This window comes from Lepisma saccharinum, chromosome 9, assembly GCF_977018435.1.
Source record: "Lepisma saccharinum chromosome 9, izLepSacc3.1, whole genome shotgun sequence".
NCBI lineage: Eukaryota > Metazoa > Arthropoda > Insecta > Zygentoma > Lepismatidae > Lepisma > Lepisma saccharinum.
In genome coordinates this window covers 67649329-67671896 of record NC_139237.1, presented here as the reverse complement: position 1 = coordinate 67671896, position 22568 = coordinate 67649329, and the positions used below count along the sequence as shown (strand labels likewise).

General features: G+C 37.5%; 1 protein-coding gene across 1 annotated transcript in view; it reads left to right on the top strand.

The window, feature by feature from the left end:
• Positions 1-14966, top strand: part of Prp19 (pre-mRNA processing factor 19) — a 29667-nt gene extending 14701 nt beyond the window's left edge. Inside the window, exons 5-10 of the mRNA XM_083129093.1 lie at positions 1884-2078; positions 3490-3675; positions 4757-4957; positions 9587-9728; positions 11162-11366; positions 14444-14966. Coding sequence (XP_082985219.1) covers positions 1884-2078; positions 3490-3675; positions 4757-4957; positions 9587-9728; positions 11162-11366; positions 14444-14585 — 1071 coding nt within the window. The 3' untranslated portion in view covers positions 14586-14966. The remainder of the gene's footprint in view (positions 1-1883; positions 2079-3489; positions 3676-4756; positions 4958-9586; positions 9729-11161; positions 11367-14443) is intronic.
• Positions 14967-22568: the final 7602 nt, after the last annotated feature.

The following is a 22568-nucleotide window of genomic DNA, read 5'->3' as shown; positions in this document are numbered from 1 at the left end:
GACAAAGATTAGATTTTTTCTTCCTTTGTCCATTCAATCTCTTTTCAATATTGCTCAAAAGAAAACAGTACGAAGAAAAGTTGAGAAAGCTGAATTGGAGAAGCAGTTAGCAATAGCTTCCAGAAATCCAGGTTGCAGTTCCTACGACAGGTAAAATCAGTGTTGCAGGAGGAACCTGTCAAGAATTTGCCTGGGTATTCCACAACTGAAATTTATTTATTTGAAAATTCTGAATACAGAATAATCCATTTGACATCAGGATATTAAAAATAGAAATGAAACGAACAAATACTGTCCAGTAGCATCTTGTGAAATGGAAAGAACATTTTCAAAATACAAATAGGGGCCTCCCCCATGGTGCAGTGGTAGCGTCATTACCTTGTAATCGAGGGGTCCCGGGTTCGATACCCGGTGGAGGCACAAGTGGTTCGGATCCCACTTTAAACTCTAGGTCCAGTCCCAATTAGCCTTACTGTGCATAAAGTGGACTTAAAACACCAACTCAAAATACAAAGACTTACTTTCTGACAATTGCAAGAGTCTGCTACATGAAAACAACGATAAATAACATCTAGTCTATTGAAATGCTATTGTAAAATAAAATATTGATTAATGCAACGAAAAGAGCATAGTGTTTCCCACAAGATACTTATACTATTGCAATATTGCAGTTTTTAGAGCGAGCCTCCAGACAAGGGAATGTGTGTAAAATAATCATTTTTTATTACATGAGACAAAATATTTGTAAATTAGTATTTTTTGATGATCCTAAATAGCACAATTTATCACTTTCATTCCTATAATTGTGTTTAGTGAGTTACTGATGCATTTACTTTGCATGTAAGGCAGAACCTTGAAATAGGTTGTTTTGAAAATTTTTAGTGCATATTTGCATGCATATTTTGGCTTTTTTTAGTGCATATAAATCTGCCCCCTAGTCATGACATTTCAGCTTTACTTATGTGAAGTGAATATAAAAAGGAAGATATTCAAGGATTGACAGGAAGTTGAGATAATAACAAATAAAGTAGGGATGGGACTGATTAATCGGTACTCTATCGGTATCAGCCGATATAGGCATATCGGTGTATCGGTAAAATTACCGATTATTTTACCGATGCGATATATCGATAAATATATGATAATTTAGTGCAAAATTCTGCCATTTTGTTGTAATTTTTATGGATAATCTCCGTGCCCTACTTTCTAAAAAAGTAAATGTCTGAATATATTCAACTTCTTTTGCATTGCAATCATCTCAAAACACACATTTATTAAGGAGATCAATGAACATTTCAGGTTCTTCAAGGACCATTTCTAATTTTATATCGGATCGGTAGAATATCGGTTATCGGTATCGGTAAATTTTATATCGGTACTTTATCGGTATCGGCCAAAATTTCATATCGGCCCATCCCTAAAATAAAGAATGACACATGAAAGAAAGAAAGAAAAACTATGGTAAACAAAGAAAAAAATACATTTACAATTTATCATTTTAGCATGTTCTTCAAAACATTAGCATGTATCCTGTTGAAAGCATCACAAGTAAATCTGAAATGTTGCTATTTAAAGCTTTTGCATTCAATTTAGTGCTAGTAATTTTAATAAGCAATGCACACACTAAAGGAGATTATGTCTTACATTTTGTGAACCACATATAAGTTGTTTGTATAGTGGAAAAAAATATTTACTTTTTTTGAGGGCACGGTTGACACCAATTGATTTGTGCTAATACTAAAATTTAAACAATATTAAATTGCTCAGATATTATAGGTGGCCAAATTTGAGTGGAGGGTAGAATAAAATTTAACAGATCTTATAGCTGAATTAAGGGGAATTCCTTAGCTATTTATTTTGACGATATGTTACCGTATTTGCAGGCCATTGCTGTTGAGGCAGGTGGCGTGGCTAACCAACCGACAGAACAGGCTGGCATGACACCGGAAGTGATTCAGAAGCTGCAAGACAAGGCCACTGTGCTCACGCAGGAGAGGAAGAAGAGAGGGAAGACTGTACCTGAAGACCTCGTGTCTCAGGATTTGATTCGCACATACCATACTTTGGCTTCTCATCCAGTAAGTATTGAACCATTTACTCCTTTCAAAAAGAAAAAAAACTTTTGTAACAAACCCATTGAGTCCCATTGTCACTGATTTCTCGCTTTCAAGATTGGAGACTGCTATTTATTGTGAAATTTTGTCTGAAGAAGTTGTATCTTTCATCAATTTATTGTGAAGTTTCATCTGAAGAAGACCCTGTTAGAGGGTGGAAAACGTTACATTTTTAGTGTATATTTTTATACTATAAATTTTGCTTTGTTCAGCATTTTAATGTTTTATTAAAGCAATTAGTCCAAACTTGTCTAATCTATTCATATAAGATCTTTGTTTGGGTTTAAGAAGTGGTGACTAAGGCAGCATAACGGAACCTGCTTAACCTTCTCACATAAGAATTTTCCATAGGATACAAACATTCGCAGAACATGCAAAATGCAAACGAACATAATCTGTAAAACAAACTGATTTGAATTGTACATACGTGTATATGGACATTTAACACTTTCAGGCCTGACAACATCATGTGGTATCTTCCTAGTCTGGTAGCAAATTCCTGTGGCCAATCATATGACATCCTTAGATTTTAAATTACCTCAAAATGGGCATTGATTCACATTTGTGAATTATGCGTAGATCCTTTCATGTAGCAGTAAATTGTCAACAGATGGAACATACAGCCAGGGACAAACTATTTATCACACTTTATAAAACCCTTTACCTAGTACTGAGTAGGTTTCCCAGAACAGGAGATTGCTCCAGACATTTTTACACACTCCTGACAATACTGTGTAATATATAACTTTATTGTGCACCTAGAAATTTACATATTTCAGCGTCATAAATAAGTGGTAATTTAAAAATGATATTCAATTTATTGTGTTACATTATGTATAACATTATGTGTGAATAGTTCAGATATACTTATATGGAACTACCCATGTAGTGTATTGTAAATCAAGACTACTGACAATTGTTCAAGTCACAAGGACCTCCAGCATAACATATTTCATCTACTCTATGGTTTAGTTGTCATTTTTTATAGTGAAAATGACTTTTCTAAAATTGAGGGGAAAAAATATATTTTTTTTAATTCTAAAATTTAGCATTTTGTTAAAACAGTAAATGCAAGTATTGATGTAAAAACTCATGCTGCCAAATTAAGGAAGTATATATTTTTTTAAAAATTATCGGAACATGGTCCAAGTGGAAGAACATACATATATTGCCAAGGGTCAAAGTGTTAATCACAAAATTATAATTTTGGACAACAAATTTGTATGAACTAACCTTGTTTTGCATATTTTTTTTTTTGCCAGTTGTTACGTCACAGTTTCTTAGAAATAAATAGTGTTATCTGAACATTTGCACAGTTAGTCTTGAAATGACACCCTTAGCATATTTTGTACTTCATGACTTGTTTTTGTTTCAGGGTTTACATAGTGCAGGCATTCCAGGTATCTTATCTCTGGACATTCATGGAGCTGACACTAGCAAAATTTTAACTGGCGGAAATGATAGGAATGCTACAGTTTTTAATAAAGACACAGAGCAAGTTGTAGCCATTCTCAAAGGCCACACAAAGAAAGTCACACGTGTCATCTACCACCCGGAGGAAGTAAGTATTTTTTTATGGAATACATTGTTCAAGGTGTGGAAAATTTGCACAGTACAAGTGAAACATACTTGGAAGCACAAAACAAAAGTTTGAGTTCTGGGTAAAGTTTTGAAAACTGAAATTTTGAAAGACTTTCAGGAATGTATATTCTGCATCAGATGTATACCTTAGATATTGACAGGTGTTTTCATGGATTAAAAGTAATAAGAAGAAAGAAAAAAGTAAAATGTTGATGATGCATGCTGGCTGGAAAATGCACCTGTGCACATCTACAGTAACTTACCCATTTGCCTTGTCATACAATTTGCTTTTCAATGGATGTTTCAAGACATTTACCAACCTTATAACAGTTATGTAAACTGCCTTCATCGCCTTGTAATCAAGGGATCCTGGGTTTGATACCCAGTGGAGGCACATAGTGGTTCGGATCCCACTTTAAATTGTAGGTCCAGTCCCGATTAGCCTTAGTGTACACAAAGTGAACGTAAAACACCAAATCAATGAATCAAGTACTTAAAATGATATAAAGAAAAAGAAGAATCAGCTCATTTCTATACCATCTCATATGTTTTAATCTGTTTGGCAGTTCATTGTTGGGGTGTGCAACTGATTGGGGTGAGAATTTTTTGAAAGTCCGATGTTTGGGATGGGAAATGTATGCGATTTTTCTGCCAGGAAATTTTTGGGTTCGTAAATGTTCAGAATTTCCAGTAATGTGAACATCTCAAGTGAAGTGATTGCTTCAGCATATCTGGAATGAAAACTGACATTTCCAAAGAATTTCCAACATGTAATCCAAAAAACTTGGAGCATCAAATACTTGTAACATTGCTGAATGTTTGTGATCCTGAAAAGTCTGGCAATATTCTGCTGAAGTGAGGATTGTGATGTGTAGTTTTACCTAATCCTGATATGGACATTCCAGGATCCCTCACACCCCTAGATGTATAAACAATAAAATATTGTTGGCAATGGCTGTAAAGAAATTACTAGTAGCCAATTATCTTGGCAGTTTCATTGATACAATTTTTATTTTCATTTCTTGAATTTGCCCTTCAACCTGTTTGATCTTCCTTCACAGGATGTAGTTATCACCGCTTCACCAGATACCACTATTAGAGTTTGGAATGTGCCAGTTTCCCAGACCATGCAGTTAATTCGAGCTCACGATGGACCTGTGACTGGCTTATCTTTGCATCCAACTGGCGATTACGTGCTTTCTACTTCAACTGATCAACACTGGGCATTCTCAGATATTAGAAGTGGCCGTCTGTTGACCAAGGTATTGATTTCTGTATTATTTTAAAATTTTTATGTCATTTCTATTTTCTTTCTTATGTAGTTTCACATGTTAAATTTCCAGTCTAATAACGAACCATTATGTAGTGAAACATGATTATGCATGGGTTGGAGATTTAATAGTGGCAACACTGCTGTTGTATATACACCATGCAACGGAACCAGTGCTTCTCACTTACACCACAAGCTAAGCCAAGGGTCAGGTTAACTTTGCAGCAGGTTTTCGCATATGTAGATCCAAACGTGCACGCAGAATATAGTTCCACTGAAGACGGGTTCTATTCCGACACAACTGCATACTTGCAAGAAAACAGTTATTTTATTTGTAAAATACAGACAAAATAATACATCCATTAGCAGGTTTGGACTTGATCGGTTGCAAGCACTGTGCAGACGAACTTGGATCCGTAGATTCGCCAACTGGAGTTTGCATTGTGCTGAGGAAACGCTGAAGTCCAAGTGCGAGTCGAGCAAGACTGAATACGTTGCAGAGCGCGTGGAATCCGTGATACCAGTGTTGCACATCCCACTATATTAACCCTATGTTTATTGTGATTAATAATCGTGCTACACAGCTGCAAGAATGGCTGAATAGAGGTCTCCTGTTCAGATAGTGTTATTGTGGGCTTCATCCGAAGGGAAAAGCTCTTCAAATCAAGCAAGTTGTTTAAAATGCATAATCCTTCTTAAGGAAACAAGATCAAAGTATAACAGGATGTGAGGTGATTTGCTGTCATTGTGCGCACGAACTGTATCCCGGGTGTTGAATGATTTGCAGTTTGAGTTTAGGAAGAGGAAACGATTGTTTGTTGTTTGACGACAAAAGAATGTCCGCGGGATTAAAAGATATCCCAGGGCTGAAGAAACCAATGAGAAAGGGAGAAAGGGGGGGGGGGGGCTTATTGTTTCACCCATTGGCTGCAATGAAGTCTTTGTTGAAGGTGCATATTTACTGTTCCGTGCAAAGAAAGGGAAGGATGATTAGCAAGAAATGGACAGACCAAGATTTGAATCCTGGTTTAGTGAAGTTTTTCATAAATTGAAACCAGAGTAATAGCAGCAGACAATGCACCTGATTGTGTATATCACCAATAACAAATCATGCTTTTTTTTTTCTTTTTTTTTTTTTTTGCTGGTATAACTTGAAGTGCGTGTGTCTTACAGTAACCAAGTTTTTCATAAATGTATTTTTTTATAAACCAAAAATAATAATTTGTCATTAAATTCAAGAGGGCCTATCGTTGTTTACTTATATCTTTGTTTATTTTTATTTTTGCATGCACGAAATATACACACATGCTCATTGGCGTCCGGATGGGGGGAAAGGGGGGCCGTGGCCCCCCCTGGAAAATGAAAAGTCAACCATAAATTATGTATTTCACACATATAATTTCATTTTAGCCACAATAATATGTGTTAATTATTGCATTAACACCATAAATTCAAATTTAAGCATTTTTTTTTTTACGGAACTACACTCTTTTGGGGGAAAATGTTACTTGTTTGCCCCCTGGAAAAAAATAGCTTCCTTGCCCCTCCCTGGAAAAAATCCTGCGGACGTCCATGCACATGCTGTCATGTTTCGAAGATATTTCGCATTTATATTAAGTAATGACACATTTTTTTAAATAATTTATGCACCGAAAGTACTTCTAAAATGTTATGTTTCAGGAGACAAAAAGAAACAAAAATACATTCCACTTGTTATGCATGCGGGTTTTGATGTGTTGTGCGGTTGGCAATACTGTGGATTTTCTCAGTGTCTACGATGTAAGCAGCTCGGCGGTTGAGGCAAGACTGGCACGGAAGATTCTGAGCTCAGTTCTCGCGCGGATTGATACATAAAACCTGCTGCAAACTTACCCTGACGTGCGGCTTACTTTGATACCTAAGCTACCTCCCAGCAAATGGACTCTTTCTTCCAACAGCTCTTCTTACATGCACAGTGACGAGAGGAATAGAGTATTGTTGGAGTTGGTGGTCTAAAGTTGTGTAGTTGTAACAAATGTTTTTGAAGCAGGAACAGAGGAGTTGGATAAAGATTGAATGTGCCCGCAGCCGTACAGCATGACAATATCATCAAGGTCTTCGTGAGGATTGTGTGGAATCAGCAACCTACTTTGCGAAGAAGAAGAGACACTTTTTGCTGAATCCTTCAATCATTTTGCATGTAGTGCAACCTGTGGCTGATTTGTTATAGTGGAACCACGAGCAAAACAACTTGCGCAGACCCGCGATTCCTGTGCACCGTACTCCAGCGAGTATGGGCGGGGGAGAGTGGACCATGGTTCCTTATGGCCCGAAGTGGAGGGAAGAAGGGAAAGCTGCGGGGACTTCTCGTCCCAAGGTTTTTTTTCCTTGTGGTCGATCTATAGCTCGATGCGGCTCGCAGGTGCTCTACCATCCCACCTTCCCCATACTCCCTGATCGTAAACCCCTGCAACTTTGATTTGACCCCTTTGGCCACGTTTTGGCATTCACTTCCGAACTGTTTCGGAGTTTCTTCAGGCAATAGCCCACTTCATTTGAACCAACAGAACAGGCTCTGCTACATGTATGCTTCAACTTCCACATCACTGGCAACGGGTTGTACACAATACTGGTGACTACATTGAAGGGCTGTGGAAGTTTCACAAATGTATCTCTCTTGTATCATTTGTAAATAAATAGTTGCCACTATTAAATCTCCAACCCATGGACATTCCTGGATTTTACATTTTTCCACATTACACACACAGTGAAGCCTCTGAAATTCATAAACACAACACTAAAACTATTTATCTACAGCCTAGCTTCTAATAACCTTAATGAAATCAGAAATGACCAAAATTTCACTTACCATGTTTTACACCAGAGCCCTTCAATTGTAATCAAGGTATTTCATGTTCAATCCCTGATCGATGCACATTGCACAATAGGTCAGATCACACTAAAGAAGTGTAGGTCCAGTCCTGATTAGCTTATCTGAGCATGAAGGTGGACTTGAAATAAGCTTGGAAAAACTTTTTGTATTTAGTCTTTAAGCAAAAACTGTTATAGCAAGGGTGTTATCAAATATTTGTTCATGTTGACAAGTTCCATGATTTGGAAGAGCACATATTGAATATAGGCTCATTATCGCTTATCATGCTTGCAGTGCAGCCTGGGAAAGTGGTCTTCTGAATTTAAAAAAAAAGGGAAAGGGATGGGGGGATTGCCATTGTTAAATTTTATGCTTTGAAAAAGAAAACTGCTATGCAAATGAAAACAGAGTTGGATGCAGTTCTTGGAGATTCTTCTTTCATAAGTACAATATGAGGGCCTCCCCGATGGCACAGTGGTAGCGTTGTCGCCTTCTAATCAAGGGGTCCCAGGTTCGAAACCTGGTGGAGGCACATAGTGGTTCGGATCCCACTTTAAACTGTAGGTCCAGTCCCGATTAGCCTTACTGTGCATAAAGTGGACTTAAAACACCAAATCAATCAATCAAGTACAACATGAATCACTCATTTCAAATGTGGTCGAATAACCTGTAAAGATGCATACTACATTGGATGCTCAAATAAGATGATGAATCCAGAAGTGACAGCATAAATTCACAAAATTCCCATGGATGACAAATACGTAATTTTATTTATATGAGATGGGCTAGAAGCTAGGTAGTGAGTATCACTTTTGAACATGTGCATAAAATCTTAAACTAGCGAGGAAACAGCAAGTGTAGTTGATCATGGAATTGTTCACACTGGAACAAAAACAACACTGAATGAATATTTCAGCCAAGTGTCTGCAGTGTTTCAAGTACAATTCGAAGGGACTTCCTGTGCTAATTGATATTGGTCGATAAGCTTTGCAGTCACCATTGCACACTTGATTAGTGTATGTGTATGTGCCAGTATAAGAAATGATTTATTCACAGATATTTGCCCGCAGTTTGGTATTTCATGGGGTCTGTATAAAATACTCCCAACATAGGCAGAGTTATAAAATCCTCGATTTTACATTATCTTGCATTTTAAGGTTTTTCAGCTTGGTCCCCTGCAAAACGTAAAGTCAAGGGTGCACTATATTTTGCCAATATTAATATATTAATTTATTCTGCACAAGTTTTACAAGATAGTTGTGATTAAATAATGAGCTATATTAATATTCTGATGTAATTCTTGAATATTTTGAAGCAAAACTCAATAAATTTATGCATATAATTGCAGTGAAATATATAATATCAATCATTTTTGTGAACATTTTGTATTGTTACAATGTTCACGCATCAGTATTAAAGAGAATCTCTTCAAAGTGGTGTTGCCTCATTCCAAGGTCTATCCAGAGAATATGTAAGTTGCTGTGTGAAGCTGAAAGTTGGATCAATGAAATTGAACAAATCAGATGCATCGTTTTCCACCGTAGTGGCAGGACACCCTGTATATGACTACAGCACTGAAATTAATAAAGCTCGGGCATGTACAAATAAAGTAAGTGCATGTTTCAAAGATTAGTGAAAATCTTGCAGGTCCTACAAGATGGGAAAATTACCTTCTTAACCTACACTGCTAACAGGAGAAAAGATGAACTTGTTTGATGTTTAAATGTAGGATATTGGAAAATAAGAACTCAATCATTTATCTCTCACTAGGTGACTGACCATGCTGCATCAGGCATTGCATTGACTACTGCTCAATTCCATCCGGATGGTTTGATCTTTGGAACAGGAACAGCCGATTCCCAGGTGAAAATCTGGGATTTGAAGGAACAGTCGAATGTAGCAAATTTTCCAGGTGAGAGATTCGCTTGTCTTTCTTAGAAGTCTTGTGTTCCTGTTTATGGAGTGTGTATTTATTTTTACTAGGGATGCAATTCTGCCACTGGTACTTTGTATTGGCTCATGCAGGTAAAATTACAGATCCAATGTTTCTAAAAATAACATTGCATCATTTTGTTAGTGACTTTATGAATATAACTGTATGTACTCTTGTTTTGTATGATAAATTTCACATTTCCAAGGCAAAGGGCATTCTGTTGTTACATGCTTTAATTAAGAAGGTTTACGAACCATTCAAGATCTTCATGGCACATTAGCAATTTTGTACCAAATCGGCATGCATATTTCGTTTTTGACGAAAACAAGAAATATGAAATAACATGCTGTAATGTTCATTTTTCATGTGTCTGAAAGGTGTGAGGTGCATTTTCCTACCCTGGTTTGTCACGAAATAATGTGAAATTAACTGGAAAATGCGAAATATACTCTTAAACACGAAATTTACCATTTATATACTGACGCGACACTTTCTGAAGTATCCTGAGAGTTATGCAATTCATGGAAAATTGATTAATTCTACTCTAAATATTTGAGAAGAAAAAATGGACCCCTTTACACAGGAATAAAATGGACCCCTTTACACAGGAATAAATTTAATGCTCGGGTAACTACATAAATGTGCTATTAGAAGGGAAAAGGTCTACTTTGTGTAATAAGTGCAGTTTTAAATCAAATTTAGGATTATATTCAGAATTTTAAAACCAACATTTTATATAGCACTTTTGATGTGATTATTCACCACTATATAACACTGAAATAACTGTTTTCGTACCGAAAGTTTGCTTTTTTATTTACCAAAAATATGTGCCTCTACAAATCGGTAATGAATGCATGCCCAAATTCATGGCACTTGTCGGCCTCCCCCATGGCGCAGTGGTAGCGTCATTACCTTGTAATCAAGGGATCCCGGGTTCGATACCCAGTGGAGGCACAAGTGGTTCGGATCCCACTTTAAACTGTAGGTCCAGTCCCGATTAGCCTTTCTGTGCATAAAGTGGACTTAAAAACACCAAATCAAATCAAATCATGGCACTTGTCCTTGTTATAATACTAAAAACTAAATGCCATGGTGCAACAACAGCCTGCCCAGTGACTATGAAGCATAGTCAGCTCATCAAGTCCCATAGCTGCTGTTTTCTGGCTAATGAGACTAGAGCCCGGGACTTCCCCAATTGTCCTCATGATGTTGGGTCAACACACAAATTTTGGGAGCTGAAAGTGTACTTCAAAATCAAACAAACTACTCGATCAGGGGGGAAAAAAGTAGCTTCATCATTTGGTTTAAATGAAATGCAAAGAAGTATACCACCATGACAGGTTTGAAAGTAGAAGGTATTTTAATTATATATATGTATATATATTTACAAAATTGAATTGTTCCATTTTCAGGTCACTCCGGTCCTATCACAGCAATATCTTTCTCGGAGAATGGTTACTATCTGGCCACTGCGGCCGATGATGCATGTGTTAAATTGTGGGATTTGAGAAAGCTGAAGAATTTCAAGACCTTGCAGCTGGACGATGGCTATGAAATCAGAGATCTCTGCTTTGATCAAAGTGGAACATACCTAGCAGTTGCAGGAACAGATGTGAGGTGAGCATTTTATTATCTGATGCTGAGCTAAATAAAACATTTTCTGGCTTTCAGTGTAAGAAGGAATTAGGCAGATCATGTCTAAGGTGTGCTAAAATGTTGATTTACATACACGAGAAAAAATGATGGAATGGACAAAGAACTTAAACAATGGCTGAAGTGGGGGGAAAATGTAGAACCTGATCATGCAAAATGAAGGTTCTGCTGTAATTTGTTTTCCGTTTCATCCCCTTTAGCATTCTCATCCAAAGACTAAAAGAAAAATCAAATGAAGACATGATAGATATGACTGGTTAAAATTTCGAGAATTGATGTTCAGACGTGTTATGACAACTATGTAGTTAGGGTACAGGAATCAGGAGGTGGAATTCCATATTGCACCGGTAACGGTTCTTGGTGAAGTGGAATCTTGATTTGACAGTTTCCTGCAGTATACATGTAATCTTCAAGAGCCTATTAAAGCAACATTTTATAGACTAAATTTTACCATTTTTGTCCCACGAAATATGCAAAATCAAGGTTCCACTACATTTCCGTTACTATATTAATGACAATCTCCTAATGTTTGTCTTACATGTCAGAGCAAGATAAGTATGACGAACATATTCTACTCGGCACATGGTGTTAGATGCTATTTAAGTGAATCTCCTATACTTTTGCTTAATATAAATTCAATTAGTTTTCAGTTCAAGTTGCCTTTACATTCAGATTTTATGCCTGAATCACACGAGGCTAGATTTCCTGCTGAATTTTCTAGTTGGACTTGGACTAGTTGTGTGGCCCTGGCTTACCTGCTATTTTTTGCCTCACTTGTTATTGTACTTGTTGGTATACTTTAGGTCCCTCAAGGCATTGCACAGAGCAGACAAGCTAAAAAGGCTAGAAATTGGCTCAAAGGAAAATGTGGTAATGAAGGTGTACTCGACAAGCTTTTTGATGAAGTCAGGTAGATATGAGAGATTCACAGGGTTCATTAATAAAAAAATTAAAAAAATTGTTCAACTAAACATGATCTAGTCGTCAAAACTAGTTATCAGCCAGCCTGGCAACCAGTCCAGTACCAACTAGGACATTCCTACTGGAAATCCAGTTGTGTGATACGACCTTAACTTGAGATTCTCTTGGGTCTTGGTAAATCAGCAAGGTCAGTCCCAGGTAGTCTTCCAAGCTCAGAAACCTATCCGGAACTGACTTAGTCCATATTCCAAGAGAAACCTTCTAGATAAGAAAGGAGACAACTTTGGGGAATAAAGGTGACTAGAGCATGATGCTGAACACATCAGTTAAAAAAAAAAAGAAAGAAAAAAAGCTGATCATGAATGTGTGGGGCCGAACCTCCACAACCCATATGAGCCTGTATGGCAAAGTGCAGTGAGTGCAGGGAACATTACCTTACCTGAAGACGAGACTGACTTTAGCTCTCAAAAGCTGAGAAGCCTATCCAGAGCTGACCTGACCTGAATATGATATCCTAAAGAAATCTTATTATCATTTATCAACATCAAGAAAGCTTTAAGCAATATTTTATGTGTTACGTGGCCTCCTATGGTGTAATGGTAATGTCGTTGCCATTGCACAGTGATTCGGATCCCACTTTAAACAGTAGGCCCAGTCCCGATTAGCCTATCTGTGCATAAAGTGGACTTAAAACAATAATTCAATTCAATTTATGTATTGCATGAATCTAATCTTGTCAGTGTGATATAGGGAGTTCAGACCACAAGTTGTGTAGCATGGAAATGAAGTTACATGTATAACAAACTGTCAAGTGTCAACATTTTGGTGCTAGAAGTAACTATCTCCTAAGTTTCAAATTCTTGCTCATAGAGCCACACCACTGTGCTCAAACAGCTAAATATATACTAAGTTATCTAAATGTGTCTTTTTCTCAAAACTACGAGGCTTGTCCGGAAAGTAAAGATACAAACCAAAAATAAGATATAAAATAAATGTATTGCTCGCAACTAAAGTTACACTTGATACACTGATACAGAGGCTATTTCTCCACGTAAGTGCCTCCATTGTCCAAACATTTGTTCAGACGCGGAACAAGTTTTTGTATCTCTGAATCGTAGAAATCCGCCGCCTGCATCTGGAACCAAGTTGTGACTTCTTCCCTGACTTCATCGTCGTCGGCAAAATGTTTTCCACCAAGATTTTTCTTGATGTACAGGAACAGGTGGTAGTCGCTGGGTGCAAGGTCGGGGCTGTATGGCAGATGGGGAAGGACCTCCCATTGAAACTGCAAGCAGATCCTTGGTGACATTCGCTGCATGGGGGCGGGTGTTGTCATGAATAAAGCGGATTCCACTTGACAACATGCCTCTCCGTTTGTTGTGATGGCCTCCCACTTCTCTCTTCATAATGAACATCACGTCGACCACTTCTCTCTTCATAATGAACATCACGTCGACCACTTCTCTCTTCATAATGAACATCACGTCGACCTCCTGCGAAGGCACGACACCATTTCGCCACATTTTGACGATTCATTACGTTCCCGTACACAGTCACAATTTCTCGGTGGATCTCCGATGGACGCTTTCCATATGCCTCCAAAAAGCTGATCACGGCGCGCACTTCGCACTTGGCGGGATTCGGTATCGCCGCTGAAATTTCTAATGCGTGTTCCTCGCACAAGACTCAGCGCAGCACTGTCAACTCACTCCCAATCCTCGTCGTAAGGATCACGGTTACTGCCAATGTTGCCAACTTTGGTACACATTTTTCCCCTAACGTGCAAATGTGTTTGTATCTTTACTTTCCGGACAAGCCTCGTATCTTGAATGGAGTTATGCCACTTGTGCTCTGAACTTCTCATATGTAGTTACAAAATATATTTCCAATGAAATGAATTTTTTAAAATGCACTTTCACTCAAAAACAAAACTAAAAACTTTAAAATCCTATAAATAAGGTTAATTTTTCTGAAAGCACCTGTTTTTTTTTTCAGATATAGCAAAAATTTCATTGTAACTTAAAAAAACGGTAATCTTACACTAATTTATTATGATCATTATTTTACAGTTTACTGAATTTGTGAAGATCGGTTATTTTTATTATGTCTCTTTATTGCAGAATATATTTATGTAAACAATGGCAAGAATTGAAAGTTTTCAACGATCATACAGCGATGGCAACTGGAGTGAGATTTGGACGACACGCACAATACATCGCATCAACCAGCATGGACCGTACCTTGAAGCTGTACGGATTATAAGTCACGGAGAATGTGAGGACAGGGTGGACTGAGACTCCTTGAACACATTGATGTGAAAATAAATATAGGGCATTGCTTTGCATTTAAAGGTTGGAGTGGGTGTGTGATTTTGCAGACAAGATTTCCAGGGTGTAAGCAGCAGCTTGTGCACAGATGGAAAAAAAAAAGGTATTGACATGTGGTTGATATATATGTGTACTACCACAGATTGAGATCAGCAATCGGTTGCATCACATTACTATGTAAAATGTCTACGTAAGGGGGTATAAACATCAACTCCCCCTACTGTAGTTTGATTGCAACTTATTTTATTTCAACTTGTCCTTTCTGTATCAGTGTTTATTCAGGCCAAGAGATTAATAAAGTGTATTATCTCCACTACTTGTTTTCCGTTGAACTCCAATTCCATAAAATTTACTCTGCTTAAGTGGGCGGTGGAGTTTGGCGAAGGTCACCGTGGAAAACGCTTAAATTTAACATGGGCTTTTTTGCTTTTTGTTGAATATAACGTTTAAGGACAAAAAATTGCCGGAAAACACGAAGTAGATGTGAACTTACTTGATGAAACTTTGAGTAAATGACACATTTATGAAATTTCAGTTTGATAAATGTGCACAAATTGCATTTTTTTTTTCAATTTCCCATAAGGAACTACTTAAATAAGCACAGAATGGTTATACGATTTGTGGGTAGCACAAAGGAAAATGGCCATTATGATGCATACTAAAGTAATGCTCAATTCTTTTATGACTAAGCTAGGGAGGGCTTTTCTCTCAAAAGTCACTTGCACAACCCAAAATTATTGTTTAAAAGACTTATGCGAAAGACAAAGGCGAAAGATGCGGCAGCGAGCATAGTTCGCCACTTGGCCACTAGATGCCTCTGTTGGAAAATTGCCTCAGGCTAACGGGGAGGGCTAGTTCGCGCCGGTGTTTGAATCCTCTGCACAGCTGGGTTCCGTCCCCTCGTCAGAAGCTCCCGTAGTTGTCTGTCACTGCTTGAACTATTGCCTCTTTCCCCGGAAAGAAACCGAGAAAGCAGGAAAACCATCCCTTTGAGTGTAGAGAAGCAGAGCATATTTACCGTAAATTGGAACCATTGACACAGTAACTTTTATCTCGACATCTACCGCCAAGGACATACGTCCAGGAGTCCGGACCTCCCCCCGAAAGACTTACCAAGTACAAAAATTAAATAATGAAAATAATGAGAACATAAATCAACTCAAATTAAATAATGAAAATATGGTTGTTGTTTAATCGATGGTTATTTATTTCTGCAAACTTATTGGAAAGCAAGGATTATATTGGGGTCATACGACTTTGAATGACAGTACCAAAAGAAGATTTATGCAAGCATTTACTTGCATAACATGCATAAAATATTACCAGGAATTTTACTTTCCTCAACTGGATCTAACATCCTTTTCTGATACTCATTAAATATTATATTCTTTATCTATTTGACATTAATGTCCTTGCCAGGGCAGTTTCTATTTTTTTTTTTACAAATTTTGTCGACCTTAACTACTCGTAAGCTACCTAATGAATACGTGATGTTATATCATTGTCGTTATACCGCCTTTTTACCTATTCATGTAATAAAAATATATTAATTAATTTGATTATTTTAATTACTTTAATATAATTATACTTATTTTAATTTAACATTATTATTATTATTATTTTGAGACATTAGGTTAAGACTCCTCCGAAATATATTTCTAGATACGTGCCTGCCTACCGCGTTCGATTTGAATAAAATGTAGAAAAGGCGGGGAGTGGGGCAGCGCTTCCTCTTTTTACATTTCAACAGTTTTACCTCACATGTTATACTTTGAGAGTCAACGGCGCAGGTAGGATTCGCAAAGAAAGTTCGTTAAATTCCCATGCTTGTACTGCTCGCAAATCACATCCTCTCCAAATTACAATACTATTGGTGTTGCTTACGTGTGTGTGGTTCATAAAACATCACTACTTCCAAGCATAAAATTGATATGACTCTTACAGAAACATTTGTTTTTCGAGTGGAACGATCATGAAAAGGTTTACTGTGCCTTTGCAAATCTTCAATTAACGTAAAATTTATTATAAAAACGTAATTTTGGCTGACTTGCGATTTAAAGACAAATTATTATTTTGAATTCTTCATTAAAAATAACGAAAGTGATATGAAATATAGAAGGACGAAATTCTTGGCTTGGTTGAGAATTGAATTAGAGTTGTACAGGTTAGGAAAGAGAGGGAGAATTCCCTGGCTTTTTCCTCTTCCGCACGAACCCTGCCTCTTACGTTCTACATTCCATTCAAAATTTCCTCTTAGTTTCAGATATATTTTGCCTCCCCTATAGCGTAATGGTAAAGGTGAGCGTCTCTTCATCAATTTCATCACTTCATCATTAGCCAAGAGTGGCAGAAAGGCGAAGTAAAATAAACAAAATCAATCAACCTTGGCCAATTAAAACTTCTGTGAACTCCATCGATGAGAACTGTGCAAAGGGACCTAATTCAGATCATAACAAAGAAAACACTACTTCATCAGAGTGTAAGTTCAATATTAAACTATTGTTTCCTGTCATCATTGCTACTACTGTACATTTTGTTACATTGTTTTGTCAGTCTTTCTCCTTTTCAGTTTTTCGATATGTCATTACGCATTTCCACGTTTCCTTTTTTAAAATTCCAGGTAGTCTCTCTCCGGTGCATCTCTAATTATTATCGAGACTCTATTCGTTAATAGTTGAAATAAAAATGGTTACTAACTTTTGCCTTATTATTATTATATATCGATTTTGTATAAAAAACGGCCCCTTCCAAAAAAATTAGCGACGCGCATGCTTCTGCCTCGTTACCGCTGGATTTATCAAATTTGGGCACCTAGGCTATGCTTTGTGTTGGGCCCTGCCGACATTTATTATTACAATTATCAGTTTTGTTATGGTACTTCACTTCTACTAATTTCATGCTCTGTATTAATAATACTTGTAAACTTTAAAGTGTAGACACATCTGATTAAAAATTATCCATTAAACTTTGATAAAACAATACATTTTGATATAACAAGAGAACACTCGCCTAAAACTGTTTCCTTCTGGCTTTTATGAAAGCAAACTGATGAACGAGAGACTCAAAGTCAATTTCTTGCAGGACATAAGCATTCGTGGTATGAAGGATGACAAACTAGAAAGTCTGCTATTCAACGACTGCTCTCCACTGGCATTTCATTGTAAAATACAAACATTCCGAGAGCAATCTCAAAATTTGGGAAGATCACAATTAAATGTTTCTCAAGAATACGTCACCAGCCGAATTTACTTCATACTTTGCTTCTGTCAAGGGTAAATCGTTTAAAAATTCTTGAAATTGCACTACCTACACTACATTGCGGTAGCCACACTAGCCACGAACTGCGAAACAAGGTAGTTGATTTCAACCGTCGGTATCCGTCCACTTGACTTTCAACAGCATTCAAAATGAGAAACAGTTGTTTATAGTCGAGCACCATTACCTGATCTCGCGTGGCTTCCTTTGCAGTCTGCCATTCAGAAGATATAAGAAGTTATTTAAACACCTGAAACTCCACTCTTCCTTATTTCTTGAAAGAAGCAAGTAAGACGACTCGACATGTTATTTTATCAGAATATTGTCCCGCACCGTGGCCATGAGGTCTGTGTGACTCGCGCAGATACCAGTCTCCTGGGGAAAGCGGAACAACTTTTTGCCTGAGATTTCAGCGGTGGCCACCCACCATCGAGATGAAATTGGGAAGCTACGAATGAGTAGCCTAACCCGTTCAAGCAAACCTTCAGCAAACATCGCCATGCTGACCACGCGTCACCCCATAACTGGTTTGGATGATCGCCCACCTCTACTGAGGCATGTGGGAGTGAGGCCGGCAGTCTGTAGGTAAGGTACTCATGGGCTGTTACGCCACACTCCACAGATTGTTGTTCTTGTTGCTATTATTCTTATTATTATTATTATCATTATCAACATGGCGCCTCCCTCTGATCACTGTGGAATTTGCTCCAAAGGAATTTATGGAAAGCAACATGTATTGGCATGCTGTCTGTGTAATATAAGGTTTCACGTTAAACCATGTTTGAAACTTTCTAAATATGAAGTTGAATTTTTTTATGGTGAACGACATATCTACCTATAAATGTACGAAATGTTTACAACAGCATAGCAATGAAACTCCTGTGACGCCACGACCCGTTCCGGTGAATCGTGTAGCTGCTCGCGATAGTGCCAATGAAAACATGGACATAGAGAAAATAATGAAGAAATGGCAATACATAGTGATAATAGTGATGAAGATGATATTGATCAAGAACATCAACTTGGAGGACAAAAGCCAGGTAATGTAAACTGTTTCAGTTGCTGCCATGTTAAAGACATTATGTCAACATTGATCTCGACAGTGCAGAATTTAAGTGATCAAATTCAATCTCTTAAAGCCGAAGTGATTGTATTGAAAGAACAGAATGAAGTGCTAATGAAAACAGAAGAAAAAAGGATTCTACAAATCACTTATGAACACGTAATTCAAAGGAATCTTCTGAAAGAAAAACAAAACACAATCAGAATGCCCTGCAGTACTCCTTGTTTACCTTTATCTACAGTAGCTCACAAAACTCACACAGATAAGGGATCTGATAAGTTTCTGGGTCAATCAGTGCAGTCGATAGAAAACAACCAGGTTTTAAATACATCTGGTTCCAAAAACACTCGTCAAGCTTCGACCTTGCAAAATGTAAACAAACAGGTGAACGACGTGAAGAAATCAGTGCAAGGTCAGAATCCATCTACTAGGTTAGCAGTGCAACGCAATGCTTTTCCTCAGAGAGCTCTATTTGTGACTCGACTTCATCCTGAAGTTTCAAATACTGACCTTCAGCAATATATTGCTGAAACTTCTTCCGTAAAGAAAATGGTATGTACAAGGCTGAAAACTAAATACGACTCTTACTCTTCTTTTCATGTAGCTGTTTCCCAGGATGACTATGATGTACTATTCGATGAAAATATCTGGCCTAAAGGGGTATTAGTAACAAGGTTTTATCGCGAATTGAAAAATGACAATATAGTTGCCAACAAAGACAAAAGTGTATCTGATACAAATAGTAACAGTAAGTCTGGAGAAAACTCAACTTCAAAAAACTAAGTGGTTCTTCCGTTAGTAATAATATGATTAAATGTTTTTATCAGAATGTTAGAGGAATTAACACCAAATTTGAAACATTAGTAAACAATATAAATATTGAAAATTATGATATAATTTTTCTTACAGAAAGTTGGTGTAAACAAGATAGAGATTATTTTATAGATTTAGATCCAATGTACAGGGTGCTAAAAAAAAGATAGAAATCTGGATATAAACAAACAGAAATCTGGTGGTCGTGGTTGTCTTTTATTTATTAAAAACAAGGTTCAGTTTATGATCTTGGAATCACCTTTTACAGAATTGGATGTAATTTGGGTAAAATTACTGTAATAATTCTGATCCAACCATAATAGGATTGCATTACTTGCCACCTGATTTAAACTGTGACTTGTTTGCAAACTACTTTGATTGGGTACTTCAAGAGATGTTGCTAATTGTTTCGGCCACGATTTTCTTGCTCGTGTGCGCACGGGCTCCTTTCCTTTGGCGTCTAAAAAATAAAGTTCTGAATACCTTCAAAACGAACAAAAACCGTATGATAAGTAAAAGAAAAGTGACCCCCTTCCTTCTACAACAGCTCATTATCCACCACTGGTGTGCATGGTAATGTGATAATTGCAGAATTCAGGTCCCTCTTTCTTGTTTGCAGCTGTCTGGATAGGAAATATTGCTCGTATTATTGTCTGTTGCAAAAGGTAATGCAAGGATCATTTTTGTTTTTCACACTGCTGATAAAAGTTCGGTCTTCAACTGCGTTATCTTTAAAATGCGGATGATTTCCTTTCTGTCACCTGCTGCTCTAACTTCCAGCCGGTCTCATTGTGTTTACGCTGCAGCTGGCGCCAGTGTTTAGTCTAGCGTCTGGAAAGCTCTCCCTTGCCGATAACTGCAATGACTCATCCAGTGGGAAGGATAATCCCCGCTTTGCTTCAGAACCATTAGCGTGCTGCTGTTAAAAAAAAAAAAAAAAGCAGGAATACGAGAGGAAAAGTTTTGGTGGAGCGAGTGTGACCTCCAGAATACTCCTGAAACCTACAATAAATTGTCGATTAATCTGAAAATATGCAAGTGTCGTAAAGCTTGTTTTTAGTTCATTTTATGCTGATGAGCTAAGCGGGACTAAATGTACAGTTTAAAGTGGGATCCAAACCAGAGTGATTATCGAGTGCGGCACTGTTTAATGTGTCCTAGGATACACATTTGGTGCAAACAGATCGCAAGTTGTGAGTTTACTTTTTCAGAGTGGATTACAATGCAAGTTGAGGAAGAGTTTGAACTGATCCCTGCAAAGGGGGAGGGGGGTGAAAATGAAGTTAACTGAAGCAAAGTCACAAAATGTTCTAGTGAACACACATAAAATCCAATATTCATTCTGTCCGATTATCTCCCCTCTCTTGCTCGCGCCAGTGTGATTACTGTCAAGATTCTTCCGAGTTACACTTCTTGCAATAAACGAGATTGTTTTCCTTTCCGTAGGTCTCCATGCAAACGGGTTTCTTATGAACTAAAATTGTAAGAATTTCGTGGAAGAGCAACGACTTTGCACAATTAAAAGAAAATACCGACTTTTTGCCACAACATGCATCCCGTGCATAACCGTTTGTATAACTAGGCAGGATAAATTGTGTTCACCATCTCCTTGGAATCTTTGTGTCCGCGTTAAGCTCAGTGTTCTCATTTTGTGTAACATTTTTTACACTTTCTTTAAAATGTACAAGATTATTATATAGTACATACAAAGCTTATTTTCTGAGCTACCACCAAGTATAAAACATCCTTTGTGGGGGTAATTTATACTCTACTTTATTTACACCTGAAAACAGGTGCCATCTTGAAAAGTTTGGATAACTCGAAGTCGTTTAATACGAAGTTGACACTTTTTGGTCCCTTGAACTTCGTATTAACGAAGTTTTCCTGTATCTCAATTCTCCCATGCCTAAACAAGGACAGAGGTTTAGTAGTTGATCTTGTTGAAACCTACAATTTGAATTTATGTTGATGTATAAGATTGTAGGATCCAATGTTTCATTTTATAATTATGTATTCAATTTTTTTAATTTTGTATAACCAATTTTGACATAGTGATATACCTAGTTGTTTAATCGTTATTATCACTTCAATAAATATGATTATAGTAGCCACTGTAATCAACGAAATTTATTCAATCAAAACTTCAGTGATGAAGGTCCCGTCTCGGGAGCCTGCCACTCTTTTCGCTCCATGCAAGAGCAAGCCAGCAAGCACTGAATTGCGTTGCCAGTGGAGAAATTTTAGACTCAGAAACCAGAATGAAAAGAAACAGGTGGGTGCCGTTTTCCTGGAAACCTCACTGCGGGAGTCACGGAGGAGGGGAGGGGTGGTGAAGGGAGGAAGGTCCTCTGGCCTCTGGATTAGGACAGCCGAGAAGAATTCATAGTTCCCTGATATGTCGCTAGGTGTGTCTGTATCGCATCGGGTCAGGAAACTACTTTCATGCCAAACTCCAGCCCACTCTTAACAAGATTATGAAAATAATAATTTTTTAGTTAGTTTTATGTGCCAGTGAGCATGTAGCAATAAAATGTGTTAACTGGAGTGATTATTAAAAACAAATGTGATGTTTTGACAAATAGATAATGCCACACAGTAGGTTAACAGGTTCTTCCTGATAAAAGAGAACCTCTGTCGTGGAGTGGTTAGCACATCCAGGGGTCCTGTGTTCGAATCCTGGCCTAAACACGGGTGGTCTTTGAGTGTGTCGCATCATTATTCATCCTGATCTTCACAGTTAGCCAAAAGTGGCAGAAAAGCATTGGAAAATAAATCAATACCTTCTTT